This window comes from Rhinoderma darwinii, chromosome 8 (assembly GCF_050947455.1).
Source record: "Rhinoderma darwinii isolate aRhiDar2 chromosome 8, aRhiDar2.hap1, whole genome shotgun sequence".
Taxonomy (NCBI): Eukaryota; Metazoa; Chordata; class Amphibia; order Anura; family Rhinodermatidae; genus Rhinoderma; species Rhinoderma darwinii.
In genome coordinates this window covers 23,532,574-23,550,958 of record NC_134694.1, presented here as the reverse complement: position 1 = coordinate 23,550,958, position 18,385 = coordinate 23,532,574, and the positions used below count along the sequence as shown (strand labels likewise).

The 18,385-nt window shown below is 41.2% G+C and overlaps 1 protein-coding gene across 1 annotated transcript in view; it reads left to right on the top strand.

Moving 5' to 3' along the window:
- The window catches only part of ADGRD2 (adhesion G protein-coupled receptor D2), a 198,456-nt gene that overhangs the window by 135,186 nt on the left and 44,885 nt on the right, over positions 1 to 18,385 (top strand). The window contains exon 23 of the mRNA XM_075834574.1: positions 10,291 to 10,321. Coding sequence (XP_075690689.1) covers positions 10,291 to 10,321 — 31 coding nt within the window. The remainder of the gene's footprint in view (positions 1 to 10,290; positions 10,322 to 18,385) is intronic.

Sequence of the window (18,385 nt, the reverse complement as noted above, 5' to 3'; positions counted from 1 at the left end):
GGGACCGTTAAAAAAAGTTTCTCTTTTTTACTTAAAATTTGGTCTAAAAAAGCTGTCTCAATGAGTAGTTTATATTCCTGTTGGAACAAAAGTATCGGATTGCACTGTAATTTCTCATAGAAATTTGTGTCAGACAATAATCTATATGCCTCATTTGTATAGTCTAAACGATCCTGGATGATGATACCCCCCCCCCTTTGTCAGCCGAACGTATTACTATTAGATGTTTTTTTTGTAGATTCTTCAATGCAATACGCTCAGATTTGGTAAGATTGTCTGAGGATAAAGTCGGTTGTTCAATAGTCTTAAAATCATTACTAACAAGATTATAAAAGGTCTCAAGGGCCGGTCCCCGATGGTGTAAAGGGTAAAATGTAGATTTAGGGCGGACATCTACCGCTAAGGGCTTAGGGATATGCGCGGGTATGTCGGGACTCTGTATGGCAAGGGGAAGGGCTATTACTGGGGAAATTTCAAAATGCCGTAATAATGTAAGCTTGCGCATAAATCTATTTAAGTCCATAAATAAATCAAATCCATTAGGGGGGGTATTTGGGCAAAAGGAAAGACCCTTGGATAATAGACTGGTCTCGTCCTTATTCAATACATATTTAGACAGATTAAACAATTTTATTGTGTCTGCCTGTGTTTCTTTGGGAGGAGGGGGAAGTTTGTGTCTGCCACCTCTACATCCTCTAAATCTTCTACCAGTTTTCTTTTTGATGTAATTTTCTGAAAAACTGGGAAAAAGGGAGTTGTCATCTGTATTTTTGGACTATTTATAATAGGTAGTAGGATGTCCCTTGTTTGTGATATTGGTGTAATTGGAGGCCTGGTGAAATGTGACGGGAGTCCTAAAAAAGATACTGCTGCCAGGGTATTATCCAAAATGGGCCCCAAACCATCAGTGGTGTTATTAAAAGGATATGGTAAAGTTATATGGTTACTGTCCTGAGTGAAGTCATCGTGTGTGGATAAATTCACCAGGGATGGTGGGAGGGGAGACATGTTGTCAATTTCAATAGAGTCATTAAATAGAGGGGATCTAGGGGATAAATTAGGTGGGGTGTCTGGAATAAGATTGTATAATTTCAAATGCGCCTCCAAATTGACTGCTTTGAAGGCATGTAGAGGAACCTGTCCTAAGGGAGTGAAATGGGTAGTATTAGGGTTGTGAGAAATTTTTGGATAATTTTGAATATTAGAATTAGACTTTATCCTCAGACAATCTTACCAAATCTGAGCGTATTGCATTGAAGAATCTACAAAAAAACCATCTAATAGTAATACGTTCGGCTGACAAAGGGGGGGTATCATCATCCAGGATCGTTTAGACTATACAAATGAGGCATATAGATTATTGTCTGACACAAATTTCTATGAGAAATTACAGTGCAATCCGATACTTTTGTTCCAACAGGAATATAAACTACTCATTGAGACAGCTTTTTTAGACCAAATTTTAAGTAAAAAAGAGAAACTTTTTTTAACGGTCCCATTTCCTACTATTCCGTTTTTATACCATTTGCCAAAGGTACACAAATCTTTGTCTAACCCTCCCGGTAGACCAATCATTTCAGGGATTGGGTCATTAACGAGCAATATGTCCCATTTTATTGACATGCACCTACAAACATATGTTTTAAAATTACCATCTTATCTTAAAGATTCTACACATTTAATCAGAGAATTGCACAACCTACAATCCCTTTATGATTTTACGGACCTTTGGTTTTTAACAGCTGACGTATCCTCACTATATACAAACATTCCGCATGAGCTTGGCCTACAAGCCATTTCATCATACTTAACTCTGGATTCACGTCTTCCAAGCAATCAGATAGACTTTCTAATAAACTGTATTGATTTCATTCTTACACACAATGCATTTACATTTGAGGGTAAGTTCTACAGACAGATTAGAGGCTGTGCGATGGGCTCACGCTTTGCCCCATCGTACGCCAATCTGTACATGGGAGCATATGAAAATCTATATATTTACGGAGATCACAATTATAAGGACAATATAATTTTCTATAAAAGGTACATAGATGACCTATTCTTTATCATCAAAGGAAACCAAACAGTGATTCCTGCAATTATTGACCATCTCAATAATAACAACTTTGGAATTTCTTTCACATACACTTATTCATTTGTTAAAATTGATTTTTTGGACCTTGCGATAGAGAAGTCTGGTCAGTCAGTGATCACGAAAACACATTTTAAAGGGGTAGATGTGAATAGCTATTTACATTTTAGGAGCGCTCACTACCCCCCATGGCTGATAAATGTACCTTTTGGACAATATAAAAGAATAAGGAAAAACTGCACGAGCAATAAAGATTTCTCTGACGAATGTAAGTTGCTTAAAAAGAGGTTCAAAGAAAAAAACTTCCCAATGAGTCTGATTAATGGTGCAGAGACTAGGGCGAAGGCTCTGACACAATTTGAGTGCATCAACCCTGTGGCTAAAGACCCTAAAAAATCGATTGATTTTAGCTGTAATTTTATCACCACATACAATAAAGGCAGTAAGTACATTAGCTCTACAATACATAAATATTGGCATATCCTTAAAAATGACCAATTTATGAAAGACATCCTCCCAGTTAAACCAAAAATTACATACAGAAGGGCGAAAACCCTGAGGAACCTAATTGCACCTAGTAAACTTCGGAATATTTCCCAAATACCTATCAAAACTTCTCTGATTATGAATGGTTCATATCGCTGCGGGAGAACGAGATGTCTGTGCTGCCTGAGTATTACTAATAAAAAAATGGATTTTACTTCTATGTCAACTAACGAAAAGTTTCAGATAAAAAGCTTTTTAAACTGCGGAAGCAGCCATGTTATATATCTTCTCCAATGTCCATGTAACCGACAATATGTGGGCCGTACTACCCAAACCCTCAGAGACAGGATTAACAAACACAGGTTCAATGTTAAAAGTGGATACACCAAACATAGTGTATCACGTCATTTTGCTTTAAAGCACAAATGTAACTTTGATCTCATAACTGTCACCCCTATTGAGTATATTCCTGTAGATATATCCAATAGGTTCATTAGGTTAAAACAAAGGGAAAACTTTTGGATCTACAAACTGGGGACCTTGTATCCAAATGGCCTCAATGACATCGCAGAATCTACATTGGACTGATACCCTTTACTAATTTTAAAAAATGCACCTTTTAAAGCACTTTTACATATGAGCTTCTTCTTATCAATATTAATATTGCTTAATTCTTTTTCATTTTTATATTTTATTCTTTTATTATAGAGGAGGTGTCCAGTTTTTTTTTTTATCTTCTTATTTTATTAGCACTCCAGACAATACCTGTAATTTTTCCCACCAAAATGACCATTATTTCAATAGTCTGCACATTATTGACAGAATAACATCTAAATATAATCTTTCTACTTCCATTTTCGTGATGCTCCGGACCTCGTTTCGTTGCAACCCTTAGGTTCTCTGTATGCGCGACCCTGCGTGTCACTATGCGTTTCATGGGTTCGATTGGACTCTCCCGGCCACCTTATCTCTTTTGATAGCGGTCGTCATGACAACGGTCTATGCGTTTCACCTTGCGTTCCATTGGCGTTCTGATTTTCCTTCCCTGCTGTGTCATAAACAAACACTTGTCCTGCCTGCGCCCTATGAGATGCTTGCTGTGCGTCTCACCTTGCGTTCCACTGGCGTTTTGACTTCCTTCCCGGCTGTGTCGCTTCTGGTCTCCATGACAACGCGTTGTTATTGATGGTACAATTATTTCTATATGTATCCAGCAGTTGCAAATGCATTTTTATTTATCTTACTTCAATTCTTGTGTTATTTTAAGTTTATGTTCAATGTGCAATTTCATAATCCATTGCCTTTTTGCGCAAATATTTTATGCCATTTCGTTTAAATGATTTAATTACTATATAATTATGCAATTATGCGGTTATGTACTGTCTGATCATTTTAATTCCATTAATGTTGTTAACATATGACAACAATGAATTGTTTTAACACTTTACGTTTGGATTGAACTCTGACCCGCTGGTTTTGGCGTTTTTTTTCAGGACACTGGTCTGAATTAGGCTTAATTAGCCCTGCAATCTGTATGTGTATAAATATGTGCCTCCTTGCTGTCGTCTTAACTTGCCTGAGGAAGACGCCAGTCCGGCGTTGAAACGCGTAGCAATTGTCTATTTATACTACCTCAATTAAATGTATTAACTCTTTATCAAGCAGCGCCTCAGTATCCCGTTTTTTATTCTTTATCAAAGAATTCCTCAAGGGTCTGTTTTTGCTCCTCTAAACGAAAGAGTTGGACAATAGAGTAGCGTTCAGTGTTCAGTTCCACTGACTGGGTAGGGTGGTAGGAATGGTGACTTCCAGTATAACTAGTGCATGGTAAGAGAAAGTGATATTGTCTATTCGAACCAAATGCAAATAGGAGAGGTCTCTGTGCCTAAGGAAGAAGTAGTCCAACCTAGCGTACATGACATGGGCCAGGGAATAAAAGGATAAATCCCTGTCTGTCAGATGGAGTAGGCACCAGGTATCAATAAGCTGGTGATCGTGTAGTGTGAGTCTGATTGTACGGATTCTATATTCCCCTATGGAGGAGACTTTAGTAGAGACGTCCATAATGGGGTCTAGCGCGACATTGAAGTCTCCCCCTAAAATGACAAAACCCTCAGCAAACTCATCTAGTATGTCAACATATTTAGTTGAAGCTCGGCCCTGGTTAGAGTTAGGTATGTGGAAAGATGCAAAAGTGTAAGTACTGGAGGCGATGTGGCCCTTTACTAATTGCATACCGCCATCATCATCACTGTGAGAGTCCAAAAATTCCCAGGGGACAGATCGCGAAAAAAAGATACTCGTACCTCTGGATTTAGGATCGGGAGAGTAGCTATGGTATGAATGAGGGAACAAGATATTGGATAGGTTGTATGGTTAAGATTAGCATAAATGCGTCTCCTGCAAAAACGCAACATGTAAATGTTGACGTTTCAGCAGAAACATCAGGATGAAGCGTTTCTCTGAGCTATGAAGGCCCATGATGTTCAAGAAATCATAAGTTCTGACTGCGGAGTAGTAGCTATGACAGGATATATTTCCTAAGAGAAAAAAAAAAGGGAGAGATGGAGAAAAAGAAGGGGGGAAGAAGGGAATATAACAGAGAAATTAAAGGCAGGAAGCCCAAAACTAGGTATTTCAATCCACTCCAAGGATTGGAAAAAGGCTCCGAACAGAGATGAGGGTAATGCGGAAAGCCATGGGGTGAACCCGCATGGCCCAGAGTGCATCACACCAGAACTGCGCTCCAGACGAGTTCCCCAAGTATGGAGGAGACCCGAAGAGAGCCCAGCCCTAAGAAATATAACAAGCAAAACGGTATCAATAACAATAGGCCCAGGTAATACACCACTTGCTGTGTATAGTAGAAAAAAGGGGGCGGGAAACTTAATGAATGTGTAACTGCAAGGGGACGTCAAATGATCCAGCATAATAAGGAGGGAAAGTCCATCAAAGATGTAATACACTTTTCATACAATTAAGGCATATGGGGGAAATACAAGCATGTGTGAATAGAAGGTAATTTCCGCTGCTGTTTTACACACATACACTACCGTTCACCCAGACAATTTTGTGTTTTCCATGAAAACTCACACTTATATTTATCAAATAAGTTGCAAAATGACTATAAAATATAGTCAAGACATTGACAAGGTTAGAAATAATGATTTTCATTTGAAATAATAATTTTCTCCTTCAAACTTTGCTTTCGTCAAAGAATGCTCGATTTGCAGCAATTACAGCATTGCAGACCTTTGGCATTCTAGCTGTTAATTTGCTGAGGTAATTGGGAGAAATTTCACCCCATGCTTTCAGAAGCCCCTCCCACAAGTTGGATTGGCTTGATGGGCACTTCTTGCGTAGCATACGGTCAAGCTGCTCCCACAACAGCTCTATGGGGTTGAGATCTGGTGACTTCGCTGGCCACTCCATTACAGATAGAATACCAGCTGCCTGCTTCTTCCCTAAATAGTTCTTGCATAATTTGGAGGTGTGCTGTGGGTCATTGTCCTGTTGTAGGATGAAATTGGCTCCAATCAAGCGCTGTCTACAGGGTATGGCATGGTGTTGCAAAATGGAGTGATAGCCTTCCTTATTCAAAATCCCTTTTACCTTGTACAAATCTCCCACTTTACCAGCACCAAAGCAACCCCAGACCATCACATTACCTCCACCATGCTCGACAGATGGCGTCAGGCACTCTTCCAGCATTTTTTCAGTTGTTCTGCGTCTCACAAATGTTCTTCTGTGTTATCCAAATACCTCAAACTTCGATTCGTCTGTCCATAACACTTTTTTCCAATCTTCCTCTGTCCAATGTCTGTGTGCTTTTGCCCATATTCATCTTTTCCTTTTATTAGCCAGTCTCAGATATGGCTTTTTCTTTGCCACTCTGTCCTGAAGGCCAGCATCCCGGAGTCGCCTCTTCACTGTAGACGTTGACACTGGCGTTTTGCGGGTACTATTTAATGAAGCTGCCAGTTGAGGACCAGTGAGGCGTCTATTTCTCAAACTAGAGCCTCTAATGTACTTGTCTTGTTGCTCAGTTGTGCAGCGGGGCCTCCCACTTCTCTTTCTACTCTGGTTAGAGCCTGTTTGTGCTGTCCTCTGAAGGGAGTAGTACACACCGTTGTAGGAAATCTTCAGTTTCTTGGCAATTTCTCGCATGGAATAGCCTTCATTTCTAAGAACAAGAATAGACTGTCGCAAATGCCCCAGAGGAAGCCAGAAGGGCGAAACCCAGGGTCGGGTTGCATTATTTGGCGTGTTACAAGAGCTTATCTTATGCTTTTATCTATATCTATTTTTGTAAGTATGGAATAAACTCGTGGAATTTGTAGTTTCCAAAAGGTAGTGCACTATCTCCTTTTTCTCCCCTGTTGGAGATTTAGAACATCAAGTACGAGGATATACACAGCAAGCAGTTGCATTTCTGCAGTTTCACTTCTGTGTGGAACCACAAGTACCAGCGAGATATACACACCAGTGGAAATTTGGATAGTTTTTTCTGCATGCTAGCTGGGGGAAGGTCAAACACTTGATGGACACTTCAGACTTTACATCTACAACCGTTTGAGCGGTAAAAAACTATCATTTTGTATCTTTTTTACCTGCTCCCGTTGTTCATCTCCTTGTTGAGATATTTCAGTGAGTAGAGAGCTGAGTTGCATATTTGGTAAGAATAGACTGTCGAGTTTCACATGAAAGCTCTCTTTTTCTAGCCATTTGGAGAGTTTAATCGAACCCACAAATGTAATGCTCCAGATTCTCAACTAGCTCAAAGGAAGGTCAGTTTTATAGCTCCTCTAAACAGCAAAACTGTTTACAGCGGTGCTAACATAATTGCACAAGGGTTTTCAAGTGTTTTCTAATTATCCATTAGCCTTCTAACACAGTTAGCAAACACAATGTACCATTAGAACACTGGAGTGATGGTTGCTGGAAATGGGCCTCTATATACCTATGTACATATTGCATTAAAAACCAGACGTTTGCAGCTAGAATAGTCATTTAGCACATTAACAATGTATAGAGTGTATTTCTGATTAATTTAATGTTATCTTCATTGAAAAAAACTGTGCTTTTCTTGCAAAAATAAGGACATTTCTAAGTGACCCTAAACTTTTGAACGGTAGTGTATAACATAAGTCCCTGATGTGGAAGTCCCCCTCCCCCAAATCCCACAGACTTACCGGACACAAAGCATGGATATGTTAGTGTCCTGTAATGTAACCACAGTAAATTTGCAATGTAAAAACTGTTTTATGAAGGAGAACAGAGTAACTGTAAAGGATCTGCCAGACACAGCTTCTGTGTCGACGCCCGTGGTTAATCAGTCTGCACCTGCTCCTAGGTCTAATAGAGTGACTCGATCTGCTACCACTCAGGCTGGTAGGCTCAGTAGTGGGAGAAGCTAGAACTGTCTGGCCAGGCTGTGATAGGTTCTCCCACTCCTGAGCCTACCAGCCTGAGTGGTAGCAGAACGAGTCCCTTTATCAGACCTAGGAGCAGGTGCAGACTGATTAACCACGGGCGTCGACACAGAAGCTGTGTCTGGCAAATCCTTTACAGTAACGTTGTATTCAAGCCTCCATCAGTAGAGCAATCTATAGGTCAGGATTCAGCAGTGGGGGGACTTCAGGAGACTGTGGGTTAATCGGGTGTTGATCACAGCGTCCTGTCCGCTGGTGGAGGTTTGTTCACTGATAGCCAGTAGGGGATGGAGATTGGTGTAACGTCCAGGAATGCAAAAAGCTCATGTAGCTCATGATAATGATGTCTAAGAGCGAAGGTGGTAGATCTTCTTCTTACGATCATGTGAAATGGATGACCCCATCTGTATGTAGTACCACAATCTCGAATTTTCGGGAGAACAGGTTGTAGAAGCCTTGTCATCAGAAGTATACGGGAGGAGACATCAGGGAACAGTTTAACCTCTCTACCATCCACTGTAATGGGGTCAAAGTCCCTGGTGCATCTCAGAATAGCTTCTTTGTCAATATTATAGTGAAGTCTGCACAATAAATCTCGGGGTTGGTATGATCTGAAGAGCCCATCCTGGTGACACGATGTACCCCATCAATAATGAAGGTAGACTCCAGCAGTCTCTGCATGACCGTATTAAAAATCGTAGTAACTCTCCCCAATAAATCATCTTGTGAGTGGTGTTCAGCGTGGCCTTTCAGGCGAATGTTATTGCGCCTAGCCCGATTCTCTTGATTATCTAAGAGGAGAGTCAGGGATTTTTTTTTGAGGAGTGTTGGTTATCGTTTTCGAGGTTTGTAAACCTCTTAGCAAAAGACGTTGTAGCCTTTTCAGTCTCTGATGTGCGGGCCACTAGTTGGTCAATCTCACCCCTAAAAATGTACAAAGCTTGCTGTTGGGTCTGTTCAATGCGATGCACTACCTCATCGAGGTCTCTATCGGTGGGAAGTGCCAGAACTAGCTCCCTCAGCAGTTGCAGCTCCGAGTGCAAAGATGGCTGCTCTGGCACCCTTATATTACATTGTTGTCTAGTGAAACTGTGAGTTGGGGAATCGCGCGCTTGTAGGGCTGGCTCACTGTTCTGATGAGCGGACAGCAGGTTAGGTCTAAGCGGCACATGAGGAAAAGGTGCTTTTTCCATCAATGCTGGAGGCGCCGGTGTGGAGGAGTGCGTGGTCGTAGGCGGTGAGGAAGTCATGTTTGTGGCAGGCGGGGAGACTATGACTTCTGTGGGGAGGCTGAAGAAGCGGTCAAGCAACGTAGCGGAGTCAGACAAGCGGCGACGGGGACCGGTATCTTGCTGCCGTCCCCTTTCTTCTTTCTGGGCATGACAGGTAAGTAGGCTTGCCTGTTTTTATGGTGCCATGGAGCCCACAAGATGAGGATCCTCATGGCGCCATCACTAAGCCACGCCTCTCTTTTATAATGTTCTAATTGATTGTAGAATAACATATATAGGAATACAGGATAGTATTATATGTTATAAAATAATTTCTAATCCTCCTGTTGTGCACTTATGAAATAATAAAAAATTACTGGTTATTTCATTACATTGGATTTACTGTATTTTTATACTTAATGGGCTTGTACAGCTTTTAAAAAGTAAATTCTGGCAGCTGCATGTGTGGTAAAATAACAAAAAAAGCCTATACTCTCCTGTCACATCAGCACAGCACTTGGGGCCGATGAACCTTTGGTTCCCTGACGGTCTTTATTTACATAGAAGCCACGATGATGTGACGTACCAGCATGTGACAGCAGCAGCCAATCACTGGCCACATCGGTCACATACTGGCATCAGTGCTGCAAGCAGGGATTGGCTGTGGTGTTCATGTGCCAGTATGGCATACAATTGCTGCTGCGATATACAGTATACAAAAAACCCAGGGCACATGCCTTTGGTGCTAGGTTCTAGCAATGCCACAGATTTTGGGGCTGTTTAACGACCCAGACACCTCCACATTGGCAAATAAATTTTTTATTTTTTTTGTAACATAGGTGAAACTTGTTGACCATCACCATGTATATTGTTTCTGTTCTTTTCATAGATAAATAACAATGTGATAATTTTTTTATTTTGTATACTAAAAATAAACCTCATTGAAAACAAAATATATATATATATATATATATATATATATATATATATATATATATATATATATATATATATATATATATTATATGAAGACAATTAAAAAGTTTTTTTCTTTTCATTCTCTTTACAGGCTGTAGAACTGACTTCTTTCAAAGCATCAGGTAAGTCTACCGTACATTGTTCTTATTCTACACAATATACATTTAATTGCACACCTTACAATGGAGGTCCTAAAGGTTGTGTATGGATGTCAGAACCAACTCTGTACTTGCTTTGGGTTAAAGGGGTTGTCCGGGCACGGACAATTGATGACCTATCCATGATCGGTGGGGGTCAGACACCCGAACCCCGCACCAATCAGCTACTCGGACTGCCTCCGGGCACTGGATGTCCATTCAGGAAGCAGATGGCTCCAGTCACAGAGGAGCGGCTGAGCTGCAGTACAGGGCTTATAAATTGTATCCTAAAAATAATGTAGTTAGAAATAATTAATGAATGGATAAGATGTTCCTAAGCTAGGCCGAAAATTATATCCTTTAGGTCTCGTGCAAACCCTATGCATTTCGGTCCATAAGATGTTGCAACATTGGAACCATATTGCACATCATATTACAGGCCACAGTTCTTTGTGGGGTGTCATATCTCAGACCAAGTGTTCCCACACAGTGATTTAGAAACCTCTCAGAGTGTGATGAGAGAGTGGAGTAAAGTTGACCATACGTATTCGATGAGACTGATCCTTTGTTTCCCTGGGACCGGTAGATAAGCCGTTCTCTTAAATGTGTTTCGCTGAGCATACATGTAGGATCAGACCATGCACGTGCTTTGTTCTGTAACCATAGAGACGCACATGTCTGCATAGGAGCTGTATATATAGAATAGTAGGATGTTTTTGTTAAAAAATATTTGAAAAGTTGCTTAATTGTTTATTTTAAATGGATTGGAATATAAAGAAATATTGCAGTATTTTAAGGCCTCGTTCCCACTTCAGTTAAATTTCTTCAGTGTGCTATCCGTTCTTTTAACGGATAGCACCCTGACACATTCATTTCTATGGGGCCATGCACACTTGCGTTGTTTTAACGGAAACGTGTGGCTGTTCCGACAAAAATAGGACAGGTCCAACTCCTGTCCGTTTTTTGATGGAACAGTCTTGGCCTTTTCATTCATTTAGTCCGTTGAAACAACGGATCGCACACGGAAGCCATACGCGTGTGGTCTGTGTTTCACGGATCCGCCATTAGCGGCCTTCCAACGGCCGTCCAACGGCCAACGGAAGTGTGCATAAGGCCTATGGGGTTGTCTCCTGAAGTTAATCCATGTCTATATGCCCTATTAGGGCAAATGGATGCAATAGAGGGGCATCTCTAAACCAGATTAGAAAGCTACTCTGAGAGCAGCTCCTGCTGAATGGTTGCCATATAATAATACATATCCCAGTTTACTATTTTTTATGATATAAAAGAATAATTTAAAGACATGAAGAAGCCAAGCTTTGAATATGGCATAATTTCAAATCTGTTCAAAGCAAAAAAAAGTTTCTCTTACAAACACACTTAGTCTTTCTGAGCCACCTGAAGTTCTTCTGGTTGAAGACTTAAAATTAAAGATGTGCTCCCTTCAAACATTAACCCCTTAACGACCAAGGACGAAAATGTACGTCATGGTCGGCTGCTAGTTCCCGCACCATGACGTACATTTTCGTCCTCATTTCAAACTGTCACTCTGTGTAAACACAGAGTGACAGACCCGCGCTGACAGCTGTCCTAGACAGCTGAGACATCAGCCTCGCCGGACAGCGGACCATCGCCGCTGATTTCGGCAGTTAACCCCTTAAGTGCGGCGACGGATTGCCGTCGCCGCATTTAAGTGGTTTGAAGCACATCAGCAGCCCCCACGAAGTGATCGTGGGGGCTACCGATGCTTGTCACGGCAATCGGAGGTCAGATAATGACCTCCGGGTTGCCATGCACGGAAGCCTCGGAGGAACAGCCTCCGGCCGTTCCTCCTCTGCTTCCTGTCAGTGTGACAGTCACGTCACAATGACAGTTAGAGTACATTACACTACGTGTGTAGTGTAATGTACTCTAGCAGCGATCAGAGCTGCAAGACTAAGTGTCCCCTAGTGGGACAAGTGAAAAAAATAATAAAAATGTTTTAAAAAAAGTGTAAAAATAAAAGTTATAAGTTCTATAAACACTAAATGCTTTTTTTCCTATAATAAGACTTTTATTATAGAAAAAAAATGAACACGTTAAAAAAGTACACATATCTGGTATCACCGCGTTCGTAACGAACCCAACTATAAAACTATAATGTTATTTTTCCCGCACGATGAACACCCCAAAAAAAATCAATAAAAAACTACGACAGAATCGCAATTTTTTGGGTCACCACCGCTCCCTAAATAAAGAATAAAAAGTGATCAAAAAGTCGCATGTACCCGAAAATAGTACCAATAAAAACTTCTATCCGTCCCGCAAAAAACAAGCCCTTACACAGCTTTTTTGACTAAAAAATTAAAAAATTATGGCTCTCAGAATATGGTGACACAGAATTTTTTTTATTTATAAATAAGTCATTTTATTGCGCAAACGCTAAAAAAAAGGACCAAACCTATATACATATGGTATCGCCGTAATCGTACCAACCCGCAGAATAAATTAAAAATGTCATTTATTGCGTACGGTGAGCGCCGCAAAAAAAAAAACTAAAAAAACGGTGTCAGAATTCCTGTTTTTTGCTCAGGATTGCAAAAAAATTGAATAAAAAGTGATCAAAAAAAAATCGCATGTACCCCAAAATGGTACCAATGAAAACTACAGATTGTCCCGCAACAAATAAGCCTTCACACCACTCTATTGATGGAAAAATAAAAAAGTTATGGCTCTTGGAAAGCGGGGAGTGAAAATCTAAAATATGAAAGCAAAAAATGGATCAGTCCTGAAAGGGTTAATTCATTTCTAATGAAAAAACGTATGACAACATGTTGGGTATTTCCGTACTCGGGAGAAATTGCTTTATAAAAAAATGGTTGTTTTTTTCCTCCTTTATCCCTTGTGAAAATGAGAAAATGCAACATTTTAGTGGAAAAAATTTTGATATTAATTTTCGCGCCCTAATTCTAATAAACTCTGCAAAAGACCCGTGGGGTGTAAATGCTCACTATACCCCTAGAAAAATTCCTTGAAGGTTTTTCCAAAATGGGGTCACTTTTGGTGGGTTTCCACTGTTTTGGTCCCTCCAGTGCATTGCAAATGCGACATGGCACCGAAAACCATTCCAGCAAAATCATAAATCCAAATGGCGCTCCTTCCCTTCTGAGCCCTGCTGTGGGTCCAAACAGCAGTTTATTACCACATATGGGGTATTGTCGTAATCGGGAGACATTGCTTTACAAATGTTGGGGTGCATTTTCTTCGTTATTCCTTGTAAATAATAAAAATGTCTATGTTGTTTCAGAAAAAAAGTACATTTTAATTCTTACAGACTAATTTCAATATATTTAGCGAAAAACCTGTGTGGTCAAAATGCTAACTATACCCCTAGATAAATACCTTAAGGGGTCTAGTTTTCGAAATGGGGTCGTTTATGGGGAGTTTCTATCATTCTGGCAGCTCAAAGCCTCTCCAAATGTACATTGGGGCCTAAAACATTTTCAAGCAAAATATGAGTCCTGAAAGCCTCCGGGTGTTCCCTTCCTTTGGGGCCCTGCCGTGTGTCCAAACAACGCATTAGGGCCACAATGTGGGTATTTTTGAAAACAGGAGAAAGAGGGTGATAGATTTTGGGGTGTGTTTCTTCATTTTCATGGTCGCTTTACAAAGAAATCGGTCTTCAAACAAATACTTTTATGAAAAAAGTGAAATTATTATTTTTTTCACCTGCTATGCATTAAATTTAGCAAAGAACTGTGTGGTCAAAATAATTACTATACCCCTAAATAAATACCTTATGGGGTCTAGTTTTCTAAATGGGGTCGTTTATGGGGAGTTTCTATCGTTTTGGCAGCTCAAAGCCTCTCCAAATGTACAGTGAGGCCTAAAACATTTTCAAGCAAAATATGAGTCCTAAAAGCCTCCGGGTGCTCCCTTCATTTTGGGTCCTGCCGTGTGTCCAGGCAGCGCATTAGGGCCACAATGTTGGTATTTTTGAAAACAGGAGAAACAGGGTGATAGATTTTGTGGTGTGTTTCTTCATTCTCATGGTCGCTTTACAAAGAAATTGGTCTTCAAACTGATACTTTTATGAAAAAAGTGAATTTTATTTTTTTTTCACCTGCTATGTATTAAATTTAGCAAAAAACTGTGGCGTCAAAATACTTACTATACCCTTAGGTAAATACCTTAAGGGGTCTAGTTTTCTAAATGGGGTCATTTGTGGGGGTTTCCATCACTCTGAGACCTATGAGCCTCTGAAAACCTGGCTTGGTGCCGGAAAACAAAATGTACTTCAAAATTTATAAAATTATTATTCAATTTGTAAGTCCTCTAAATTGCTGAAAATTTATTTTATTTTTTCAAAAGTGCTGCCAAAATGGAGTAAAGAGATAGAAATATATATTTAATTAAAAAAATTGTACAGTATGTGTGTACATATGTGACATATTGCAGTTAAAAATAGGGGAAAATGGTAATTTTTACAAAATTTCTTCAATTTTTCTATTTTTTTATTAATTTCCGCAAATCGTATCAGTCTACTTTTACCACTAAAATAAAGTACAACATGTGACGAAAAAACAATGTCAGAATTACTTGGATATTCAAAACTTTCACAGAGTTATTCTCTGATAAAGTCAGACATACCAGATTTGACAAATCTGGCTTGGTCATTAAGGTACAAACATGCCCGGTCATTAAGGGGTTAAGCATTGTGTTATTTCTTGATGCTGACTTGTTCTCCCAAGTGCCAGAATTCCTTGATGCCACTTATCCACAAGGGAAGTAATTGGATATGACAGAATAAATCTTACCCTCCTGAAATAAGGTGGTGGTGGGGGGTTGTCTGGCAGACCCAATCAATTGGAGTCCTGTCTATGGGCAGTTTGAGAGAAAAACTTTTACCCTAGGGCTACACTATGACTTTAGTCAAGGAAATTTTGCATGAACTTTGGAGTTGCCAAAGTCATCATAATGAATATAATTTCATTATTTATGGTTTAAGGTAATAAATCAGTCCATAAATCTGACTAATTGTCTTTTGGATGCCACAATGGCTAGCTCCTGTTCAGAAGCATCAGTAATGACTGCACATAGGCATGCCATAGCAAAATTTTCACATGTAAACCCTAAACTTTTTTTTATTATATGGCCAAAAGTATGTGGACACCTGACCATCACACCTATGTGGGCTTGTTTGACATTCCATTCCGAAACCATGGGCATTAATATGGAGTTGGGTCCATTTTGCAGCTATAACAGCCTCCACTCTAATGGGATAGCTTTCCACAGTAGTTTGATATGTGTCTGTGGGATTTTGTGCCTATTCATTCAAAAGAGCATTTGTGGGGTCAGGTAACTGATATTGGACAAGGTCTAGCTCACTATTGGGGTTTCAATATATCTCAAAGGTTTTCAATGGTGTTGAGATCAGGGTTCTGCACAGGCACCTTGAGTTACTATACACTAAACTTGTCAATCCATGTCTTTACGGAATTTGCTTGCACACAGGGGCACAGTCACAATCGAACAGGAAAGGCCCTTTACCAAACTTGCCATAAGTTGAAAGCATACAATTATTTAAAATGTATTTGTATGATGTAGCATTAAAGGGTTATTTCCATCGCACAAATTTGTCATATAGCTTACTTTAAATGAATGGGGCCATGCTGCAGTTCCCTGTACAGGTGGTGGCCAGGATTGCCGCTGTGCATGTAGAAACAGACAAGGGGACGCAGTGCTAGACCAGGGCCGTGCCCCCTTCATTCTCAGGATCGGTAAGGGTCCCGACAGTCAGATCCCCACCGATCACAAAGTGATGGCATATCCTTGCAATATGCCATCAGTTTATGTTATGGGAATAATACTTTAATATAACCCTTCGTTAGAAAGAAGGGGTCTAGCCCTGAGAAACAGCCCCAGGGATCATCTCTCCTAACTCCAAATTTTACAGTAGGCACTATGCATTTCGGTAGGTACCGTTTTCCTGGCATCTGCTTAACCCAGTTTCCGCCATAAGAGTGCCAGATAGTGAGTTGTGATTCATCACTATAGAGAACACATTTTCACTGTTTCATAGTCCAGTGGCGTCATGCTTTTCACCACCACCTGGTGATCTTAGGATAGTGTACAGTGGCGTAACTACAGCTGTAGAAGCCAAAGCAGCTGCTATGGGGCCCGCGGTATAGGGAGCGTGTGCCACCCGCTGGTACAGGCCCCTCATGTCGGTGGCGACACTAGCAGCCGGTATGACTGCTACAGCGCTAGCGACACCACATTCAATAGTATCTGTGTCCTTAGGACGCAGATACTATTGAACACTAAGGCCCTATTCACACGACAGGGTTTCCCGGCGGTGTGACTGCCGTCACACGGCCCCAGTAGGAGCAATAGACCCTGAATGGGGCTATTCACAAGACCGATTTTTTGACGGACATTGAAGTCAGGTTCTTCTCCTGGAACGTTCTCCTATAGTGGTGCTATCTACAGAAAGGTAGGGGGGTGCCATCTATGGGGGGGGGGGGGTGCTATGTAAAAGGGTGCTGTGTAGAACTACCTACAGGGGACTGTGTGGCATTACCTACAAGGGGTTGTGTGGAATTACCTACAGAGGGCTGTGTGGCATTACCTACAGGGGGCTGTGTGGCATTACCCATAGGGGGCTGTGTGGCATTACCTACAGGGAGCTATGTGGCATTACCTACAGGGGGATGTGTGGCATTACCTACAGGGGACTGTGTGGCATTACCTACAGGGGGGCTGTTTGGCACTACTTACAGGGGGGCTGTGTGGCACTACCTAGAGGGGGGCTGTGGCAGTATCTACAGCGGGCAGTGTGTGGCATTATCTACAGAGGGAAGTGTGTGGCAAAAAGTTTACAAATGAAATTCATCCGTTTAAAACGGACAGGGAAAGAAACGGATGCAAAACTGGTCAAAATCGGCCGTTAACCCCTTCCCGACATCCGCCGTATATATACGACGCACGCCGGTTGGGGGAATATGGAGCGGGCTCACGGGCTGAGACTGCTCCATAGAGTGAGTGTGTCGGCTGTGTGTTACAGCCAACACTTCCAGGTAACGAGCGAAATCCCGTTCGGGCGCGATCCCGCTTGTTTAACCCGTTAAATGCCGCGTTTAATAGCGATCGCGGCACTTAAATGACTAAAAACAGGGGGGCGACCCCCTGTAACGTCCCAACGTGGCGAGATCGGGGGGAGCCGTTGGTTGGCACGGACGAAGTCCCCCAGGTCTGCCATCTTTGTACTCCTATGGGGCTTCATAGGAGACTGTCAGAATCGCGATATACTGCAATACATTAGTATTGCAGTATATCGTGCAAGCGATCTAACGATCGCTGGTTAAAGTCCCTTAGGGAGACAAGTAAAAAAAAGTAAAATAACGTTTATTAACAAATAATTAAAAAGAAAAAAAAAGCTAACAGTTAAAAGCTAAAAAAAACAAAACTTTTCCCATTTACCCTCAAGCACAATGTAAAAAAAACGAAAAAATCTAACATAACTGGTATTGACGCGTCCGTAAAAGTCTGAACTATAAGGGCATGACCAGACATGGCGTATTTTTTCCGCCACTGTCCGCATCAATGCCGCACATAATCTGCGTTGCAGATTCTGTTGCGGCTCTGCCTAAAATGGGCATTAAATTGATGCGGACTAGCCATTGCGTATTGAGGTGAAAGTACTTTCCCTTCTCTCTATCAGTGCAGGATAAGGAGAAGGGACAGCCCTTTCCCTAGTAAAAGTAAAAGAAATTCATACTTACCCGGCCATTGCCTTGGTGACGCATCCCTCTCTTGACATCCAGCCCGACCTCCCTGGATGACGCGGCAGTCCATGTGACCGCTGCAGCCTGTGATTGGCTGCAGCCGTCACTTGGACTGAAACGTCATCCCGGGAGGCCGGACTGGAGGAAGTAGCAGGGAGTTCTCGGTAAGTATGAACTTCTATTTTTTTTACAGGTTGATGTATATTGTGATCGGAAGTCACTGTCCAGTGTGCTGAAACAGTTACTGCCGATCGTTTAACTCTTTCAGCACCCTGGACAGTGA